Source organism: Ovis aries, chromosome 4 (genome assembly GCF_016772045.2).
Source record: "Ovis aries strain OAR_USU_Benz2616 breed Rambouillet chromosome 4, ARS-UI_Ramb_v3.0, whole genome shotgun sequence".
NCBI classification, from domain to species: Eukaryota; Metazoa; Chordata; class Mammalia; order Artiodactyla; family Bovidae; genus Ovis; species Ovis aries.
The window spans coordinates 26,807,649-26,827,757 of record NC_056057.1 but is presented as its reverse complement, the minus strand read 5'-3'; the positions used below and the strand labels follow the sequence as shown (position 1 = coordinate 26,827,757).

Here is a 20,109-nt window from a genome sequence, read left to right as displayed (position 1 = left end):
CATAAGGAAGTAACACAAAACAGTGGGAAAGAAAACACTGTAAGGAGCTGGTGCTAATGCAGGCCCTCTTCAGAATATAATTTTATATAATTCACTTCTCTACAGTTTACAAGTTACCTACCTGTGCTTATTCTGCAGCAATGTTGTGAGATAGATTGTAACTCATTGTTAAATTTTATTATAACTGAACAATGTCAGGAATGAGGATAAGAAATTTTTTCACAGTTTTTTCTAGGGAAAAACTCATATGTAATCAAACAAACCAAGTGTATAAAGAAGATCAGGAAAAAACAATGCGAAAGCTGCAAATGACATTTATAAACTATTATTACAGTCTTATTGGGATTTGCTTCATGACTAAAATACACAACATTAACTCAATATTTTCTAATGGAAAAGCATAAAGGCAAGCATAAGAGATTCCTGGGTGGTCACGAAGAGCAGCGATCATTAGGAAGTACTTTAAGTTACCATGTTGGTAGAAGGGTCTGAATGACACATTTAAAAACATCCAGCTTGAGTCTCGTGATAGAAAGCCAGAAAAGTTACCTTTCTTATTTTTCTTCAGATACCAGGGAAAAAACTATTTTACCTTGAAGGATAAAATGAAGATAGAACACAGAGGAGCCTAGGACTTTTAACAGAGATCACCTAGGACAAAAGTATTTGAAGGAAGCACATTGATACTGGTTTTAACCCAATTTCAACAGGAAAAGAGTCAACATTTAATAATAATGAGTATAATCTATAAAAATACTGAGTCACTGTGTTATATACCTGAAAATGTAAATCAACTATGTCAACAACAACAAAAAAAGAGCTTTGAAAAAGCTATTTTTAAAACCTTAAAGCTTTCTAAGTCAGCATGTTTAAAAGGTCAGATTTAAAAATAAAATCAACATTATTCTAAACAGTGTACTTTTAACTAATTTTACTTGGTAATTTTACTTTTAACTTATGGATGTATTCATACTGCTTTCGTCCTTGATTTCTTTTAAATGATATACTTGTATTAGTAATGTAAAGGTACCAGCTTACACAAAATAGTCACAAATAAAATTAGAAATGTTCTCCCATACATGCTACAGATAAAATGTTAAAATCAGTCACTGACAGAAAACTCATAATTTACATCTGTTTATAATTTATGAAGAGGCATTTGAAAGGACTTACTCAGTTTGAGAATACCCTTACCTTGTTTACAAATGCCTGTGAGCCCGGCGTGGTTGGGTTGTACGGCATCTGAGCCAGCTGGCTGTGCTGAGGGTCTGGCTGGCACTGGTACATTGAAACAGCCCCAGCGTAACATGTCTGAGGAGCTACCATGGCCGACTGTGGATTGAGTCCATGCTGTTGGTTTTCAGGAACTTGTAAACATGAGACAAAATCTTCTAAATTAGAAGCAGTAGTAGGGTACGGGGCTGGTTCAAAATTACCCATGGGAAAGTCTAACTGTGTACCCTGAGGTTGTGGTGGCAACCCAGGCTGACTACAGGGTATCAAGTTCTGGGGGTAAGGCATAGGATCAAGCTCAGGTTTGTAGGGAAACTCTTGACTAGTCCCGGGTAAGTCTGCAAAGACATTGTACTGCTGGAGGTCTTGCTGAGGACAATTCAAAGGCACAGATTGGTTAGAGTTCCAGTTTGCAAACATGTTGTTAACTTGCATATGCTTCATTTTCTGACACAGTTGTTGCTGCTGTTCCACTGCTGTGTGCATCTGATGGGGCTGCAGCTGCTGCTGGTCTAACTGGAGCTGCTCCTGGACCATACAGCTAGGGTTCAGAGCCACGGCTGGCTGCTGAGGGTACCCTGAACACCCGAAGGTAGGCTTATTTAAAGAGTCTTCAACGTAGGTCAGAATTTCATCTGTTAAGTCAATATCTCTGAAGTCATCTTCACCGGAAAAGTCAGTTCTGAAAAATTCCTCATTCTGTTGCATGTGTTGGATGTCTTCAAAATCAATGCCTAGGTGTTTCATAATGCTGTACAAGTCACTGTTTCTGTTATCTGTAAAGAGCCCGGCATGATCTCCAGGGAGAGTTGGGTTCATGTCCTGAGACTGGCTGATCTGCTCATGTTTCAGGATACTGTCACTCCCCATAGGCACAACACTGTTTCGCCAGTTACTGCACTCATTCAGAGAGTCACTGAAAAAATTCCTTTCAAAAGGTGCACTAGTTGAGGCAGGATAGAGGTAAATAGCCTCGTCTTGTTGCATCATGGCATTCAGGAGGGAACTGGGGTTGAGGGAATCCTTACTTAGAGTTGGTGTGTCTTTTCCACCAGCACCATTTTTAGTCTTTATTGGTAAGGGATCCATTATGGAAGGAAAGGGGCTGCTTATCTCATATAGAACGGCGTCTCCAGTGGTAAACATAAATGGCAACTTCATGTTGCGTTTGTTTAAGTGCTCCATTCCTTCTTCATCGCTACAATTGGGCACAAGAAAGTTTGCACGTATTAGAAAAAGCCGTATCCTAAACATTTCCAAAATAAGAAATTTTAAAAAAGAAAAACTAGCACACAAAATACATAGTAGTTAAATTTGCTAGAGGTGAACATAAATTTGAGAGAAATCTTTCTGATGACAAGTAATTAAAACTGTTTACAGAACTTTGGATAGACTTTGTCCAAAAATTTAATTTCACTCTCAGATTCCATCCCTACCTGAAAAAACAAATTCTGAATGGAACACAGATCCAAATATACCAGTGAGGCATGCTGAAATATAAAGCTCTAAAGGAAGATTGACATATGAAAATTAAAATGTTTTGCATGGGAAAACAATCGTAAGTTAGGTTAAGGCATGGAATAAATGTCATAGTTTCATATATACTATATAGTGTGTATATGTGTAAAATTTAATGCTGGTATTACGTAAAGAGCTCCAAATAGGTCTAACAACCTCTTTATAACTAATAGAACAAGCAAACAAAAATAGCAAATGTATAAAAACGTGAACAAAACAAACCAGACCACTGATACGTAAAGAATACTGTACATACAAGGGAACGTGTAGTCTTGATAAGAGTTTGTAGGAGATTTTATCAACACTGACCATACACTGGATTATAAAATAAGCCACAACAAATTTCAAAGGACTGAATTCCTTCAGTCTATTGTCTAACCTCAGTGGAATTAAAGTCAAGTAACAAACAGACAACTAGAAAATCCCCTAGTATTGAACAGTACATAACACTATGTTTCTAAATAATTCCTGAATAAACAAGTCAAATACTAGCACATATTTTCAACTGAATGATAAAGACAAAGGACTGTAGTTAAAATCATACTTAAAAGAAAAACTAATACCTTAACCAAATACATTAAAAAAGAAAAAGATGGAAAGAAATTCAAATTATACCCAAGAAGAGTAGAAGGAAGGAAATAATACTGAACAGACATAACTGGGTAACAAATGTATAACAGGAGAAAAATCAATAAAACAAAAGCTGACTCCTTGAGAAGGATGATAAAATTAACGGCCTTCGAGGAATAGTGACGAAGACAGGGCACAAATTCCTAATACCAGAAAATATGTCTTAAAATTATATGAGTACAGAACTTATAGAACAGAAAGAAAATAAGAGCATAAAGGAGAAAAATCATGATGTTGATGAATGCGAAGTAAGTATTTGGTGTAAAAATTCAACAACCACTCATGACGATGATATTCTTCTGGTAAACTGAAGAAAGGGATGCTTTTAAACCTGAAACAATAAACCCAGTATTTACAAAAATAACAGAAGACTACTTACAAATATCATATGAAATGATCAAGTATTTGAAGTCTTTCTCCCTTAAAGTTGGGATTAAGACCAAAATGAATTATCATTATTTCCATTGCATTCTACAATGGAAGAACTTAAAAAAAAGAACAAAACGAAGTCTAAAGGTTAAAAGAAAAAAATTATTTGCAAACAACATAGGACATATAAGAAAACCTTAGAAAAATGTCTACAGATACCTTATTAGAATTAATAAGTGAGATGAAGGTCACTAGATATAAAACACCAATATTAAAAACTCAACTATTTCTATATATTTTTATATATATATATATATATATATATATATATGCACACCATTTAAAACAACATCATAGAACATATCTAGGAATAAAATTAAAATATGTATAAGACTCAGGTAAGCAATGGCACCCCACTCCAGCACTCTTGCCTGGAAAATCCCATGGATGGAGGAGCCTGGTGGGCCGCAGTCCATGGGGTCGCTAAGAGTCGGACACAACTCAGCGACTTCACTTTCACTTTTCACTTTCATGCACTGAAGAAGGAAATGGCAACCCACTCCAGTGTTCTTGCCTGGAGAATCCCAGGGACGGGGGAGCCTCATGGGCTGCCGTCTATGGGGTCGCACAGAGTTGGACACGACTGAAGCGATTCAGCAGCAGCAGCAAGAACAATACAGCCCATTATTAAGATAAAAACATGGGTACATACACATGGACCACCACATTCATGGGTTGCAAGATTCAATATAGAGATGTTAATTTTTCCAAAAGGAACTATAATTTCAATATAGTCCCATTAAAAATCTCAACAGATTTTCCCATAGGAATTGGCAACTGATTGCTAAATATATATGGAAATATGAAGGGTAAAGAAGAGGCCAAGACTCTATCCAAGGAGAACAAAAATTCTGACCAAACAAAATGGTGGGCATAAAGATAGCAAGGCCTATCAAGATACAGAATAGTTAAGACAATGTGCTTTGGAATAAAAACAGACAACTTGACCCATGGAACTGAGAAGCAGAATCACAGATACAATCCTCTGATTGAAATGTAGTGCAGTGAGGAAAAGGTGGTCTTTTCAAAATAATCATCTTTTAAATAAATGTTACTAGTCGACTAAATGTCCATATAAGGGACAAAAAGTAATTGTGATCCCTATCCTCAAAGCCACATACACAAATCAATTCTCCAGAGTAGAGAAAAGGTGTGCAATGTGAATATTTGACAACATCCCCACTTCTAGAACATATGAGAAACTTAAGAATCACTGCCTGCTTATTAGCAAACACATGCTAAATAAAGCACTATTATATTTTTATTTTAACAGAAGGCCCTGACTTTTCACCTTACTTTCAGATACCCAGGATGAACCCTTGGAGTTTCTGTTAATCATTCTCTTCAATAGCTCTACATCCATAGTTGTTCAAGAAAGTTGGTTAACTCTGATTTCTCAGTGTCTTTAACTTACCTAGGCTTCTCTCTACACATATTACCTTTTCGGTGTTTATTTCCAGTGTAAATTCTCCTCGAATTTACTTTAAGGTTTTCATGTAAGAAGATTTCTAAACCAAAGTGTTAAAAATAAAAAAACCAAAACATGAAACATTATAGGTCTTTGTGCTTACGTTAGCGGTCTCTGAGTTGCAATGATATAATCTGGTCTTCCATTTTTATAAACTAAGCGTGCATTTGACTGCACCCAAGCCCATCGATTGTCTTTCGTAAGAAGCCTGAACACTATCATGCCACTCTCTCCAGTCTTAATCACTAAAACAAACAAACAAACAAACAAAATTAGCAAATCTAAAATCAACACAGTAATCTCTATAATATTTCTGGGTATAATTCACATATCACCAAAGATGATAAATACAGTGATGACTTCTAAGCACAGTATATTAAAATGCATCAAGATAGTTCTTCAGCATTGCTGTTTTTTCCTATTTCAGACTAAATTTATTATTTAAATGATTCAAGGAAAGATTAAGTCAGACAATTCAAGTAATATGTGAAACTATTAGGAAGTATAGTTTAGGGGGGAAATTGTTTTCATTTTTAAAAGGGAACATGTCCTACAGTCTGATATTTTACTCTACAATTTTAAAGTATAATCTGGGCTTCCATGGTGGCTCAGATGGTAAAGAATCGGCCTGCAACGCAAGAGATGCAGGTTCAATCTCTGGGTCGGGAAGACCCCCTGGAGAAGAGAATGGCAACCCACTCCAGTATTCTTGCCTGGGGAATTCCATGAAGAGGAGCCTGGTGGGCTGCAGTCTGTGGGGTTGCAAAGAGGCAGACACAACTGAGCAACTAACATTTTCACTATGTTAACAAAGTTATGAAATAAATTGATGAGACAAAATGGCCATTTTCAGAGTAATTAAGCTACTCCATTCCTGTGTGGCAGCTAATGAATTAAAAGTGTAACTCCAGTTACTCACAGTTGTGTGATACTGAGTAGAAGCTAATCCAGATAGTTTCCTTAAACACTTTTACATCAGTAATAATCTGAAACATATCCTCGAGTAAAAGGTATTTTCTCAATCAAGTTCATAAGAAACTGCAACTTACTCCGGATGTGGTACTCAGCACAGTAGAGCATGTCAGCAGCATGAATAAACTGGTATCCTGATCCTCTCAAGCACAGCTCCGCTTCAGTGTAGCCTAAAACAAGTTTTCCTCTGTTTAAAGGGAAAATAACCACAAAATTGAAATTTAACACAAATGAAGTCACCTACATAAATTATTTAGTTATTTTCTGCACTATGTTGACACTCAGAATTTCACACTAGCAGGTAGAAACGAACACATTTCTATAATTGCTCTCTTTTGTATATGTCTGCAAATTTCAGTTTTAGATAACTTTCATGGTCTTCATTCAGGAGAATAATCACTAAAGATGAGTCTAACAGAGTAGACTGAAATACAGTCTATTGTATTTCATATATTTCATATAGATGAAATACAAAATCTTTAATTATATTTTAGAATACTTTTACTTCATTTGGAGGGGCAGGGTTTCTCAAACCTGTATGCATTCCCATACTAGGAAGGAGAAAAGCAGTAACATACTTTGGTTACTGAACTTCCAGGGCAAAAAGTCAAACTTCGTACAATGTAAAACAAGCCAGCAATAAATGGATACTGAATCTTATTAATATAAACACATTATCTGTAATACAGAAATTGTGGCAATACTGTAAGATATAAAATAAATGATCTGTGAATGTGATGAAATTATTTTAAAGGGCTATGCTACAAACTATGAACTAATACTAGCTACTATGATAATAAACAAAGTTATAAACTATACCAGATGGAAAAAAAATATATAAGACAGACACATTTATAAAATACACATTTGGTAAAATAAACCTGAAAAAGTTTCACTTACTTGGCATCACAACCAGTAGGTGTGAAGTCGAGTTTGTGTTTGGTTCTAAAGATGAAATTTTTGGTTCGAATTTCAAGTATGGATGGTGGCTGCAGTGGAGTAGCTATTGCAAACAAAGCCAACTGAGGTGGAAGCATCGATCCATCTTTCCCTTTCTTGTTCTGTCCATGAAGATATTTCAATCTCCCTTGGAAATTCATTGCCTTAAGAAACAAAAAGTTCATTAAGATGAATGCTGTATAAAGGTTCCATACCACCCCAGTCTGATCACTATGACAGAAAGATATTTTCTGGGCTGTGAGTTTGCCCCGGGGTGAAAAGTGACAATAGTGGGAAGCTGAGTAGGCATTATAGCCAATAGGAAGCTTTTGGGACTGGCTGGTTGCTTCTACAAAATGTCTGTTAGATCTTCATAGCATATGTCTGTCCTCTGGGGATGGGTGAGAGACTTAGTTTCCAGTCAATCTTTTCCAGAGGAAAGCAGTAAGCCACATTTCTGCTCAACTCCAGTCTGAAGTTAAGAGGTCTGAAGAAAGAGCAAAGCACACAGAATGGAATCCAGCTCTTGGAGAATATAAAAAGTAGAATTTCCTTATACAACTTACCTGTTAAATTAGCATACAATCACTTCATTTTAAGCCTTTTTAAATAAAAGTTTTGTTTTTTTAAACTTTTGAAAAATAAATAAAATGGTTCCTTTTTAAAGGGCTCAATCAAGGCCATTTTCAGTGTTTTGATAATTCCACAAAAGTTCATGAGGCTATCAAATGCTATTGTTGTTCCCTTCTTCCCAGGAAGCCCATTAAAAACATCCTAAAAGATAGTATGAGACTGTCCTCAAGGGACTGCTAAGAGACCCACTCCTTGTTTTAACAGGTCACAATAGGAAGACCTACATAGTTTTCTGAGCTTGCAGCTGCCCTAGCATCTATGTCTAGCATGGGTCCGTGCACAGTGCATGCTCAAAATCTATTTCCTGAACAAACGAATTGTGATAAAGTCAGCAAGTACACATTAATTTTCAAATATTCATGGGCTCGATTCCATAGCTCAGAGTATATTTCAAAACTCAAGGAAATCTTTTCTGTAGAGAGAAAACACAACTGTTCAAAAACACTAAAATGAATCCTAAAACCATATAAAGAATGCAGACCTCTATTAGGATAAAGAATAATTTTAGAAGACAGAGGAAACAGACAATCATGACCACGATCAATTTGGTTGCTTAAAACAGTACTGACCAGGCCAAGGGATGACTCTGACGTCCATGTGACACCAGTACAAGGGAGAAAAGGCCCAATTACACAAAGAAATTTCATCTAGAAATACATACTAATTGATCATCAGCACAAGGAAAACGATCTCAAAGCACAATTCTAATTCTGGGTAAGCAAAATTCAGACATAAACACCCCAACAAAAATCATGTTGTGAACGGATCTGTGGTGGAGTGCACTGTCTTAAGGATACAAGTGAGAGCCTGGACCATCTACCTCCCCTCCTAGCGTCCTCCCTTTGCAGGTCATCCTGGGAATTCACACAGGGTGTTGTGATGGAATTCACTCCAACGCATGAGAGTTCACACTACACAAGAGTGTCTCATACCAGATGAGGACCCTGCAGTGATGAATATGCAACCGTTTTTCTACATGGCAGTTATTCTAGCCATATGGAAAATGCCGTGATAATTTTACCATCTAGCAGGCATTAAACCCAAAGAAGATAATAAGCAGTGTGCCACCAAAAAAGCGCCACATAATTATCTTATACCTACAAAGTCCAAAAGAAGGGCAAAATGCAATGGTCAATGTTATTCCATTCAGTCTTTGTTATACTGCATCCTAAAGGATAGAGGCTCTGAGTTACGGAAGATATTTTCAAAAATCTAAAAAGACTTTTAAAAAGTTACTTTCCTTTATAAAACTATTTAATTAAGTAGATTTTTATAACCCAAACTCAAATACATTCAGATTTGTTTCTCTTTTCTTTTTAATTTTCTACAACTTCATAATAAATGCCAGTATAAGATGCTACACCTTACCAGAAAACCAGATGAATTATCTAGCAGACACCTGAGTCGGCAGATGAAGCACCTCTCCATAAACGAAGAGTTCTCTGGAGGAATCTGGTCTGGGTCATAATACATGGCTGGCTGGGAGAGTCCATTAGCTTCTATAGAAATAAATAGCAACGCAAAGTTACTTTCTGTTTTGCTAAAAATTAAGTATTTGGGCTTCTCAGGTAGTCCTAGTGCTAAAGAACCCACCTGCCAGGGCAAGAGACATAAAAGACATGTGTTCGGTCCCTGGGTTGGGAAGATTCCCTGAGGGAGGGCCTGGCAACCCACTTCAGTATTCTTGCCTGGAGAATCCCATGGACCGAAGAGCCAGGCAGGCTACAGTCCACGAGGTCACAAAGAGTCAGAAACAACTGAGCAACTTAGCACAGCACAGCACAAGTGTCTGAATAGCTGAAATCTGTGTTCATTTCTAAACCAAAGCTATATTCTGATTATTAAAAAAAATCACTTTCAGAAGAGAAGCTAGTGAAAAGAAATTAAAACTTATTGAATAATACTTTTACTACATAGAACTTTACCTATTCAGCTGCTTTTATTTCTACTGAGCTATCACTGTCAACAATTTCTATATTTTCTAACACCTTTTTTCTCCTTTTTAACATTTTTACATATGTATGAAGACACTGCTTTTGTTGAAAAAAGTATTTTTTAATTCCTCCATCTGCCAGTTTGCTTTTATATTTGGTGCATTTTAAACCCAGAACAATCTATACACACTCCAGAATTAACCTTGTACATTCCATCCCCTCTTTCACAATAATGTAAGAATTATTTTTATACACTATATTACTGAGTATATGGCTATACTTTATCACTTGGAATTCATCAATGGCTGTCATCTCTCGAGGTCCTCCTTAGGTCATCAGGCTTCTTGTGACCTGGTTCTGGCCCACGGCTAGAGATTCATGTCTTTCCCCTTCTTCCTCATCTTCACTGTGGAGTTCCATGCCCCTAAAGATTCTCTGCCTCCTTTCAGAGAATTCAATTCCCAACACTACCTTTTGGTAAACATTCTTACCATCAATTCTTTGTCCGGAGTCTGGACACTGTTGGGGATTTAATGCCCAGTGCAGCTGGCGCTGAAATTCAGCTCGGTCTTCGGTATGGATCAGTTCATACACACTCTGATGGATGACATCAGACTAAAGAAAAAAGAAACAAAGAAATTAACAAGTAGTGCTGATTTTTAAATGAACGTCCGTGGTGCCTCAGTGGTAAATAATCTGCCTACCAATGCAGGCGACACAGGAGATGTGGGTTCAATCCCCAGACTGCGAAGATCCTCTGGAGGAGGAAATGGCAACCCACCCCACTATTCTTGCCTGGAGAATCCCAAGGACAGAGGAGCCTAGCAGGCTACAGTCCATAGGGTTGCAGGGTCGGATGTGACTGAGTGACGGAGCACGCATACACTGATTTTTAAAAATGTGGTTTATTAATTTCAAAACCTAGTTGCTCGATTACAGGGTGCTTTTTAGTGGTGATGTATGCAAATCAAACAATTGCAACGCTCTCCTGGAATTAAAAACAAGAAAAGCTAGAACGACACAAGCACTACAGCTGACAAATCAAAGGTTATTTGTCATCGCTTCCCTATGTGAACCACTTTTTAGTCAAATAAGTCACGTTCCTGTTCCTTAACTGCAACACGTGAGGTTCTGCTGATTTTTATTTATTGATCTTTTAAAATAGAGCCTCTTATACAGAGTGAAGTAAGTCAGAAAGAGAAACACAAGTATCATATATTAACACATATATATGGAATCTAGAAAAACAGTACTGATGAACCTAGTAGAGAATGAACTTGCGGACACAGCAGGGGAAGGTGCAGAAGGGACGAACTGAGAGAAGAGCACTGATACATACATGCTATCATGTGCAGAACCGGCAGTGGGGAGTTGCTACACACCACAGGGAGCCCAGCCTGGCGCTCTGTGATGACCTAGAGGGCTGGGGAGAGGGGAGGGAGGCTTACGAGGAAGGGGGTACATATATATAAAATTATGACGGATTTGCATTGTTGTACAGCAGAAACCACACAACATTGTAGGACAATTTTCCACCAATTAAATTTTTAAAAAAAATCTTCCTTTGACAAAACTTGTCTGAACATTCAGTTAAATTTGACTTCCCTCAGCTTGAAGTATTACATATTTCCTTCCCTGCTCTCTAACAATTTTCCTGACATGAAATTTTGACTTCTAGTAGATTCCCTAAGATTAAGGGATATTGCCTTTACAAAGGTCAGAGTCTTTCCTCCACCTCTTGCTTCTCAGCATTTACTACAGTGCTGAGACCTTAGCCTTTCCACCATTAGTGTTCTAACTTTTTTATTGCAACTCACAGCAAGAAATATTTTCCATCCCTTGTGTGTGTTTGTTTGTGCGCATATAGACATGGAAAAAAGTTCCACAGAGAGCTTTTATGTGTGACAATATTGTGTTTCCTATTTTATTTGAAGCAGCTAAAAAGAATGACTGGTGATCCTCTGTATCAATTTCATCAACCACTCATGAGTCATGACCTGCAGTTTTAGAAATGGTGCCATAAACCACCATCAATGTCAGATATAAATGTTTTCTTAAAGAATATCCAGGTTAGGTATAGATATGAAGAAAAAAAAAACAGATTGGGAAATAGCTAAGCTTTTTTATTTCTTAACTGTTATGAATCAATCAAATAATAATTAAGCTAGTTATGTAATGAAGTTTCTAACAGGTTTTTCCATGGACATTAATACATTTCCTTTAAAATTCAAAAATACTTAGGTCTGGTGTCAGGAGCCAGATTCCACCTCTTTAGCTATCCGGACTTGAACCTTCCTATGAACCTTTTCTTCTAACATGAAGTCATCTCTGTGCCATTCATTACACAACTGCCAGAGTTATCTTATGAAATATAGATTGGAGCACATGCATTCCCTTCAACAAAAGTATTTAGTGGCTTCTATAGTGTGTATGACATAATTTAAACTTCAGGCCATATAACAGTGAAGACAGTGTTATTCGACATCAGTCTTGGCATCACCTGTTGAGCCTGTTAGAAATAAAATACATGGGCTCCACTATGACATACTGAATTAGATTATATGGGACTGACACTCATCAATTTAATGACGTTTTTTCAGTGATTCTTAAGAACATTAGAAATTAAGAACTACTGATATGTAACAGTAGCGAGCATTCAAGGGTACTTACAAACTGTTCCCAAATCATATTGGATGTTTTCGCCCCTCAAATACACAGAACACCTTATGAATCCATATTCACCATATACTTAGTAACATTAAACCAGACACACTTACCTCCTTCAAGGCCTTCCAGCCTACTACCTAGAGTATGGGTAGCTCTTCTCTGCATTCCCTCCACAACTGTCCACTCATCTGGAGCCCACAATCTCTTCAGATTAAATACCATTTCCTTCAGGAAAACTTTTATAATCCACACAAGTAGGAATTAAAGGGATAAGCCACAGTAGTTTGCTTGTACCTTTACGTATCACCTCATTCATTTCATAGTTACCACTTGCCCTCCAATTTCCATAACTAATTTGATGGCAAATATTCTCCTGTCTGCCCCCATCCAAACCCCATCTGCTCTTTCTTATACATAAGAATTCCTTATAAATGAAAGAGGAAACACAAAACCCATGAATCACATGTACCTTTAAGGAAATTATAATGCAGTAAAATATTAAAAGCATAAAAATATATTAGCTGCAAACATATACTTTTTTATTCTATAACATATGCATTTCAATTACATTTTAATCTAAAAATTGTCACTTGTGTCCGTAAAGTATACGATAAATAAAAAGTAGTAAGTTAATGTTCAAAAAAGAATTTTTTAATGACCTAAGGAAACTATATTTACCTGCTGAAACCCCAGGTAATCTTGTATGGTAGAAGAAGCATAGAAAACCAAAGCATCTGTAGTGACAACCAGTACAAAGCCATTTAGTGCCTGCAACGAGAAAAGTTAGAAGATTAGTAATGTGACTAACTAACAGTATTATCATCCGTTAAGTATTGACTTCAATTAAGGTTATTACTTTTACTGATGAAAAATCTCTTAAATCGTTAAAATGATTACACCCCAGAAATGCAGACACACCACACCCCTAGTGGTGAAAAGAATCCATTCTTTTGATTTGGCCAAAGAAAATCTTAGAGCTCACTGAATACTCAATCACAATAACTTGAATAGAATATTGATTTCTTCTTCCCCATGCGCTATAGATTTTGTTTTTAATATACTGGACATGTTTTCTAAACATAACTGTATACATATCATTTACTGCACTCTGTCACACTGCTTTTAAAGGAAGATAGCATGTAAAGATGTTGATTAGAGCCTTAAAAGAAATTTGATAGCAGAAAATCTCTGTGTAAAGGTAGTTTAAGCACTAATGCAGTTTGAAATTGATAGTATTATAAAACACTGAAAACATTTTTATTTTAGAAAAGGAATACAAATGGACTATACATTAGAACTAATATATACATGTAAGACAAGTATATAGCAAATTAAGTTCTATTTAATATAATTACTAATAATATTTACGTTTAAAGCTATCATATTTTATAGATGTTATTTCTATCTGTTAACCTATATACTACACTACTTTTTCCACTTTGCCTCCGTTGGGACAATTATTTTTTATTATCCCTTTTTCTTTATTTTAGTTTAGAAGTTATGCTCTCTTTTCCTATTCTTTCAGTGGTTGTTTGAATCCTATGTTAATATCTCTATATGGTAATAAAAGTATTTAGATCACCCTAAGAATTCATTGTGATCACATCTTCTAAATCTCAAGCCCTCATTACTGCCTGCTTGAGTTCAACTCAGTACTTGTTTTTCTTCATGCTATGTGCTCTGATTGTTAAACCCTCCTGAGACACTCTTTTCTCTGTAAAGCGAGACATGGAATGGTTTAGTTTAAGAACCACATAGTTTGGAGTCAGAATTTGGACTAGATTCTTCTGTCTCTTACCAACAGTGTGGTTTTGTTATTTACCAGTTCAAGCTTTAGTGTCCCTGACTGAAAAACAGGCTCTTTATCGGGTGGATAGGATGACTGTGTCTCACCTAACGCAGTACCTGGTATAGAGCTGGCACGCTGTGGAAATGAGCAGATCAAGTATTACCAGATCATGCTTTGTGAACTACAGGGACACACAAATGATAGCAAGTAGTCTGCTCAGCACTTAATAAAATGTTACACACCAGACAGGACGCATGCTCAGTAATGAGATTCACCAACGAACAAGCCGTCGCCCCTGTGCTTATGATGCCCACACACTAGTAAATACCCTCACTGTCAGACGGGGTGAAAGAAACACAGTGACTGTCTTCCTTTTCACTCCAATCCCTTGCAGCTTCAGGATCCCTAGTCTATATTATACTTCTGAGAGCCTGACTATACAGACAACAGACAGCACCTACTCTGTAACAATCACTTTTCTCAATGGTTTCTTATGGATTCAAGTAACTTAATTCCCTCAGCAATCCACAGAAGTAGGTGTCACAGTCCAGTCTGTAAATCGAGGACACGGAAGTGAAGAGCCGAGAGCTAGGAACAAGCTGAACCACAAGGGAGAGGTTGGCTCTAAAGTCTGCCCACGTAGCATTGTGCGTCGTACCGTGATCTGCTACCTTTAAGCATTACTAATCACCAACTGTTGTATGGCTGTAACTCACACAATCACAACTGGGATCTGAGATCCCTGACTTCACATATTACGCCTTATCAGACCTGGCAGTTTCCCCAGGATGAATAATGGCAATGGCACCCACCAAGAACTAAAATGTCTAATGATTAACACCCTCCAAATTGAGCATTCTTAAATTTCACTTGGTTGTAGTACGGTTATGTCCATTACTGCTTTTTTTTGTCTGTTTTGAAAATATCTTCCTTCCAGACAACAGTACCCATCGATCATATGCATATTATTTTGGAGAATATCATGTTTTCTGAAGAGTGAAAGAAATTTAGTACTTTCCAAGAAGCTCATTAGTGTATTCCAGAAGACACGAAGATAATTTAGGGTATGCCAGTAACTTTTAGACAAATGTTAACTGTCAGAAATAAACCAAAAAGCCTCTAAAAAATATACATGTACATATCAGTTTTATATATATATATATATATATATATATATATATATAAAAAATGATCTGAAATACCATGTGGAATGAAGTTATACTGAATTACTATCTCAGCAAGTTAAAAGAAGGAATAAATTTGGTAATTACATACTAACAAAATTATTATTATTAGTCTCAGTCACAACTATCTGAAAATCATGTTGAGCTACACTTACTATTTAATAAGAGAAATGAACTGCAATTAACAGTTATTTATAATTTGAACTGTTATTTCAAAAATGAAGCTGTAGATTTTAATAAGCACAATATTAGGTGTCACCAGACAGAACGTATATGCATAATGAAAAGATACAAAAGTTACTTATTGTTTTATTTTCATTCCTTTTATAAGACAGTAATAAATTTAATAAAGAAAATAAATATTTTAAACTTTTGTTAAATATTTAAAAACATTTTCTTCATGTGCCTCCTTTGTTAAAACCAAAGGCAAAGACTCACCAAAGTTATAAGCCAAATAGTGTGCTGTACCTCTGGACATATCTTCTTTGGTAACTAGTTGACAACCACACATTATGGTAACTGTACATAATGAAATATCCCATCTTCACATGTCTACTATGCTTTTGGTCATCTACTTCATATGGGAGAATAGGTACTGTCCTAAGGAAGGGTTTCCCAGATTGTGGTAGTGCTAAAGAACCCACCTGCCAACGCAGGAGACCTAAGAGACAGGGATTCCAACCCTGGGAAGATCCCCTGGAGGAAGAAATGGCAACACACTCCAGTATTCTTGCCTGGAAAATCCCATGGACAGAGGAGCCTGGGTGGGCTACAGTCCATTGGGTTGGAAAGAGTCAGACATGGCTGAAGTGACTTAGCACGTCCTAAGCAAATTGTATAGTATGTGATGCCTCCTGCTGGAGAATAATCTACAAATGGCATAAAACAGAATTAATGACGGACTATTCATTTTAAATATTTAAATGCTTCCAATTTTTAGAACAATTAAAAAGTGAACACCAGCTTGCAGCAGTATATTTTTATTCTGGGCCCTTGACATAGGATATGTTGACAATCTGTCTAAATGTTTTAGAGAGAAAATAAAAATCACTGGCCTATAATTTAAGCCAGTTTAAGATAAGAAGTATGAAGCATGCCACATTTGTCTGTTTTCACCTGAGATAAAGAACTTCCTTATTACGTTACTACATAAACCGAGATGTATTTAATCACATTGTGTGTGTGTGTGTCTGTGCGTGTGGTGTGTGCGTGCACACACACGCTCAGTCATGTCCAACTCTTTGTGACCCCCATGGACTGTAGCCTGCCAGGCTCCTCTGTCTATGAGATTTCCGAGGCAGGAATACTGGAGTGGGTTGCCATTTCCTTCTCTAGAGGATCATCCCAACTCAGGGATCAAACTGGCGTCTCTTGTGTCTCCTGCAATGGCAAGCAGATTCTCTACCATTGTATGACCTGGGAAGCCCGCTATGTTTAATCACATTAAGCAGCAATTATTAGAATGCTTTCCTGTGACCTAAGGGGTCTTTGTGTTTCAGCTAATATATCAATACATAGAAATCCTCAGCCAGAGGCAGGAGGATGACTCATGGTTATTTAACTTTTTTCTAACATAATGGAAGCAAAAGTTAATTTTCCCTATCAGGGATTTGAACACAATTATAAAATTATAATTTGTTACAGACAATTTTATAAATTAAGTGTTATAAATTGTCAGGTTACACTTAAGCATTTACTGAATGAATGGAGTCACTGAAACTTACAGCTACTTTTTATCCCAGTTGCAAATTAAGTTCACATCTCAGTTCACTGGGTAGAATTAAAAATCGTTATGCAGAATTAAAAGTTCTGTAGAATTAAAAACCTGTAATAATAGTACAGATTACAGCACACATCCTTTAAATTTTGAGTTTCTTCTCTTTAATATCTTTGAATTGAAGTAGAGTTACTTTGCAGTACTGAGTTAGTTTCAAGTGTACAGCAAAGGGACTCAGCAATGCATATGTGCATACTTCATGGCATACCTCTTCATTCTTTAACAGAATAAATATCTGAGAGTTTAACTGAGAATCAAGCATTTTATCGGCTCCAAGAGAAAGAAAAATAGGAAAAGATTTCAAATACTTTCACAGACAAATCTACCAGAAACTCTCAGAGTTCTAATGCATGACAATAGGGCTGATAGAGGCTTAAAAACATCTATAGCACGTTGGTAAGTCATACACAGCCGCTAAAAGAAAATATAGTTACAAGAACACATTGTTCAGGTTAAGAACAATTTCAAACTATTACATAAAATTATTTTAATGGAACTATATTCCTAAAAACATATACCTAAAACCAATGTCTTAATGGGAACCTTTAAAATGATCTAGAATTTCTTGCTATTTAAGGAAATGCAACAGGGAAAGTGATAACTAGACTTCTAATACTTCATAAAATTCCATTTATTCATGTACTAGCATTATACCAACTACTGTAGTTCAGATGAAATTGCTATGAATCACTGAGTCCTAAAGAAACGAGGGACAGTTAAGAGGCTGTTAACTAATTTTCCATTTATAATGGTTCTAATGAAAAAGAACTCTATCTACTACAATTTACCTGTAGTAAGAATTCCCCTTCCTGCAAGTTCAGGCCTTCTCTGAATTTGCTTCTACAGTTGTCCTGGACTCCATTTCTGTCAGCTGGGGAGGACTTTAATGCAACTAGGGAAAAAAGAGGGGAAAACAAGGATACAGTAGTTAGTTTTTAAAATAAGTGATTTCAAAGAGCTCTAAGAAAAAAAAAAAAAAAACCTATGTACACCGAAAAAAGAATTTGAAAAATTGGTATCTACTGGTACTGCAATGACTAAGTAAACAGTCCTTTGCCAACGGGTGGTTTCTAATGCCAGCTGACAGATTCTTAAAGACAATTTTTGATGAGTTCAGTATACGATTTTTGGCATATTACTTAAGAAGTTTCAAGTAAACTGTTTCCCAGGTGGCACGACTGGTAAAGAACCCTTCCTGCCAATGCAGAAGACCCAGGTTTGACCCCTGGGTGGGGAAGATGCCCTGGAAAAGGAAATGGCAACCCACTCCAGTATTCTTGGCAAAGCCCATGGACAGAGGAGCCTGGTGGGCTATAGTCCCTGGGGTCACAAAGAGTCGGACACAACTGAGCACACATTATTATTATTCAAAGAACTGTATGGCATTGCTATAACACTCCTCTGGTTCTTATCTATTTAGAATAATATAGTTCCTCACAACATAATCTATAAAAAAAAGATTAATCTCTCTATATAATCATCTAACTTCTGTGAACTAGGGGCGGTAAGAGAAAGAATCGATCAAACCCCTTAATAAAGAGATATATGTCCATTAAAGTTAGGGTCCTCTAGTTTTAGGGTCAAAAAACCTTTTAGTATTGTTATTAACTTCATATGAAACTTATAAGTCAACTCATGGAGAATTAACATCTTTAAGATGTTGAATCAGTCTGTCCAAGAACATGTATGTTTCTTCATTTGTTCAAGTCTCTATTCTTTGTCCCAGTAGAATGCTGTAAAGTTGTCCACAAAAAGAGACTCGCACATGTATTTTTATGTCTGTTCCTAGGTATTACACCTTGTAACATGGCTTCTCTTTCATTAAGTGAAGTGGTATCACTCAGTCGTGTCTGACTCTTTGCAATCCCATGGACTGTAGCCTACCAGGCACTTCCGTCCATGGGATTTTCAGGCAAGAGTACTAGCTAACTGCTTGTGGACTGCTTATGTGAAGGAGAGGCGGATGGGATGGTGAGATGCTTCCAGTAGGAGATACCATGCTCTCAAGCAGCATGTATCACCACCTTCCCATCTCTCTCCTGTGTGTGTATGTGTGTGTACGCATTTAGTCTGGGAGACAGCACAGCTGAACAAAAATAATAACAGCCACCATTTACTTATTCAGTGTTTTCCTGAGCACTCTCAAATATTCTCTCAGTTAAAACATGTGCGCATTGGTATCACAGAGAACTGAGTTCAAATCTCAGCTCTGCTATTTCCTAAATGTGGGAGCGTTTTGAGCCTGTCTCCTGGTATGTAAAATGGTAATTGAGAAAACAAAAAATTACCCTGCAGGAGCTGTTGTAAAAAATAATTCAAATATATGTGAAATTTCCAGCACAGAGGAACTCAGTATTACTTCAGTAAATGGTAGCTTTACTTATTAGCAGTACTTCCCAGAGCTTATGGATTTCCCTTTTCTAAAGTATGGACTTTTAGACACTGTTATAATACCTTTCTATTTTACTGATCTTTTTGTAACCTGTGATATTTGAATAAGAGAAGCCATTAAGCAAAACAAACCTTGACAATCTTTTTAAGATCTCTTACTTCATCAAATTTTTATGTGCTAAGTATAATTGGGCTCAGTGATAAACCAGAGATTTATTAATAACCAAATTTCCTCTCAGTTTGAGAAAAGCGTTCCATATAAAACATTTTCATGTTTGAAGTCTATTTTCTGGTAAATCACCAATGCATGTGTCACATTTCAACCTTATGCCAAGTTCTGGCCTTTGCAACTTTTAAAACATGTCTCTGAAAGAAGAGGCCAAAACACTGGCCTCTGAATATAACAATTCCAAAAAGGCCACAGAACAGATTTCCTTAGGCCAAAAAACAGTTTGAGGTAAACTAACTGATCTGATAGTTCACCAAGACCAAAGGAAAAGGTTCAATATCTTCTCACTGAAAGGTAGAGGACGGAAAGGTTCTTC

General features: G+C 36.6%; 1 protein-coding gene and 1 non-coding gene across 3 annotated transcripts in view; one reads left to right on the top strand and one right to left on the bottom strand.

Annotated features, from left to right (window-relative positions):
• AHR (aryl hydrocarbon receptor) overlaps nucleotides 1–20,109 on the bottom strand; it is a 50,762-nt gene that overhangs the window by 3,714 nt on the left and 26,939 nt on the right. For both annotated transcript variants that reach the window (XM_060414533.1, XM_004007775.5), the window contains exons 3-10: nucleotides 17,962–18,065; nucleotides 13,102–13,191; nucleotides 10,248–10,371; nucleotides 9,191–9,321; nucleotides 7,151–7,353; nucleotides 6,328–6,437; nucleotides 5,382–5,523; nucleotides 1,195–2,431 (exon numbers count right to left, since the gene is read on the bottom strand). In XM_060414533.1, coding sequence (XP_060270516.1) covers nucleotides 1,195–2,431; nucleotides 5,382–5,523; nucleotides 6,328–6,437; nucleotides 7,151–7,353; nucleotides 9,191–9,321; nucleotides 10,248–10,371; nucleotides 13,102–13,191; nucleotides 17,962–18,065 — 2,141 coding nt within the window. The remainder of the gene's footprint in view (nucleotides 1–1,194; nucleotides 2,432–5,381; nucleotides 5,524–6,327; nucleotides 6,438–7,150; nucleotides 7,354–9,190; nucleotides 9,322–10,247; nucleotides 10,372–13,101; nucleotides 13,192–17,961; nucleotides 18,066–20,109) is intronic.
• LOC114114641 (small nucleolar RNA SNORD31) lies at nucleotides 7,387–7,450 on the top strand. The gene has a single exon (XR_003589261.1). It is a non-coding gene; the product is annotated as a small nucleolar RNA SNORD31 (small nucleolar RNA).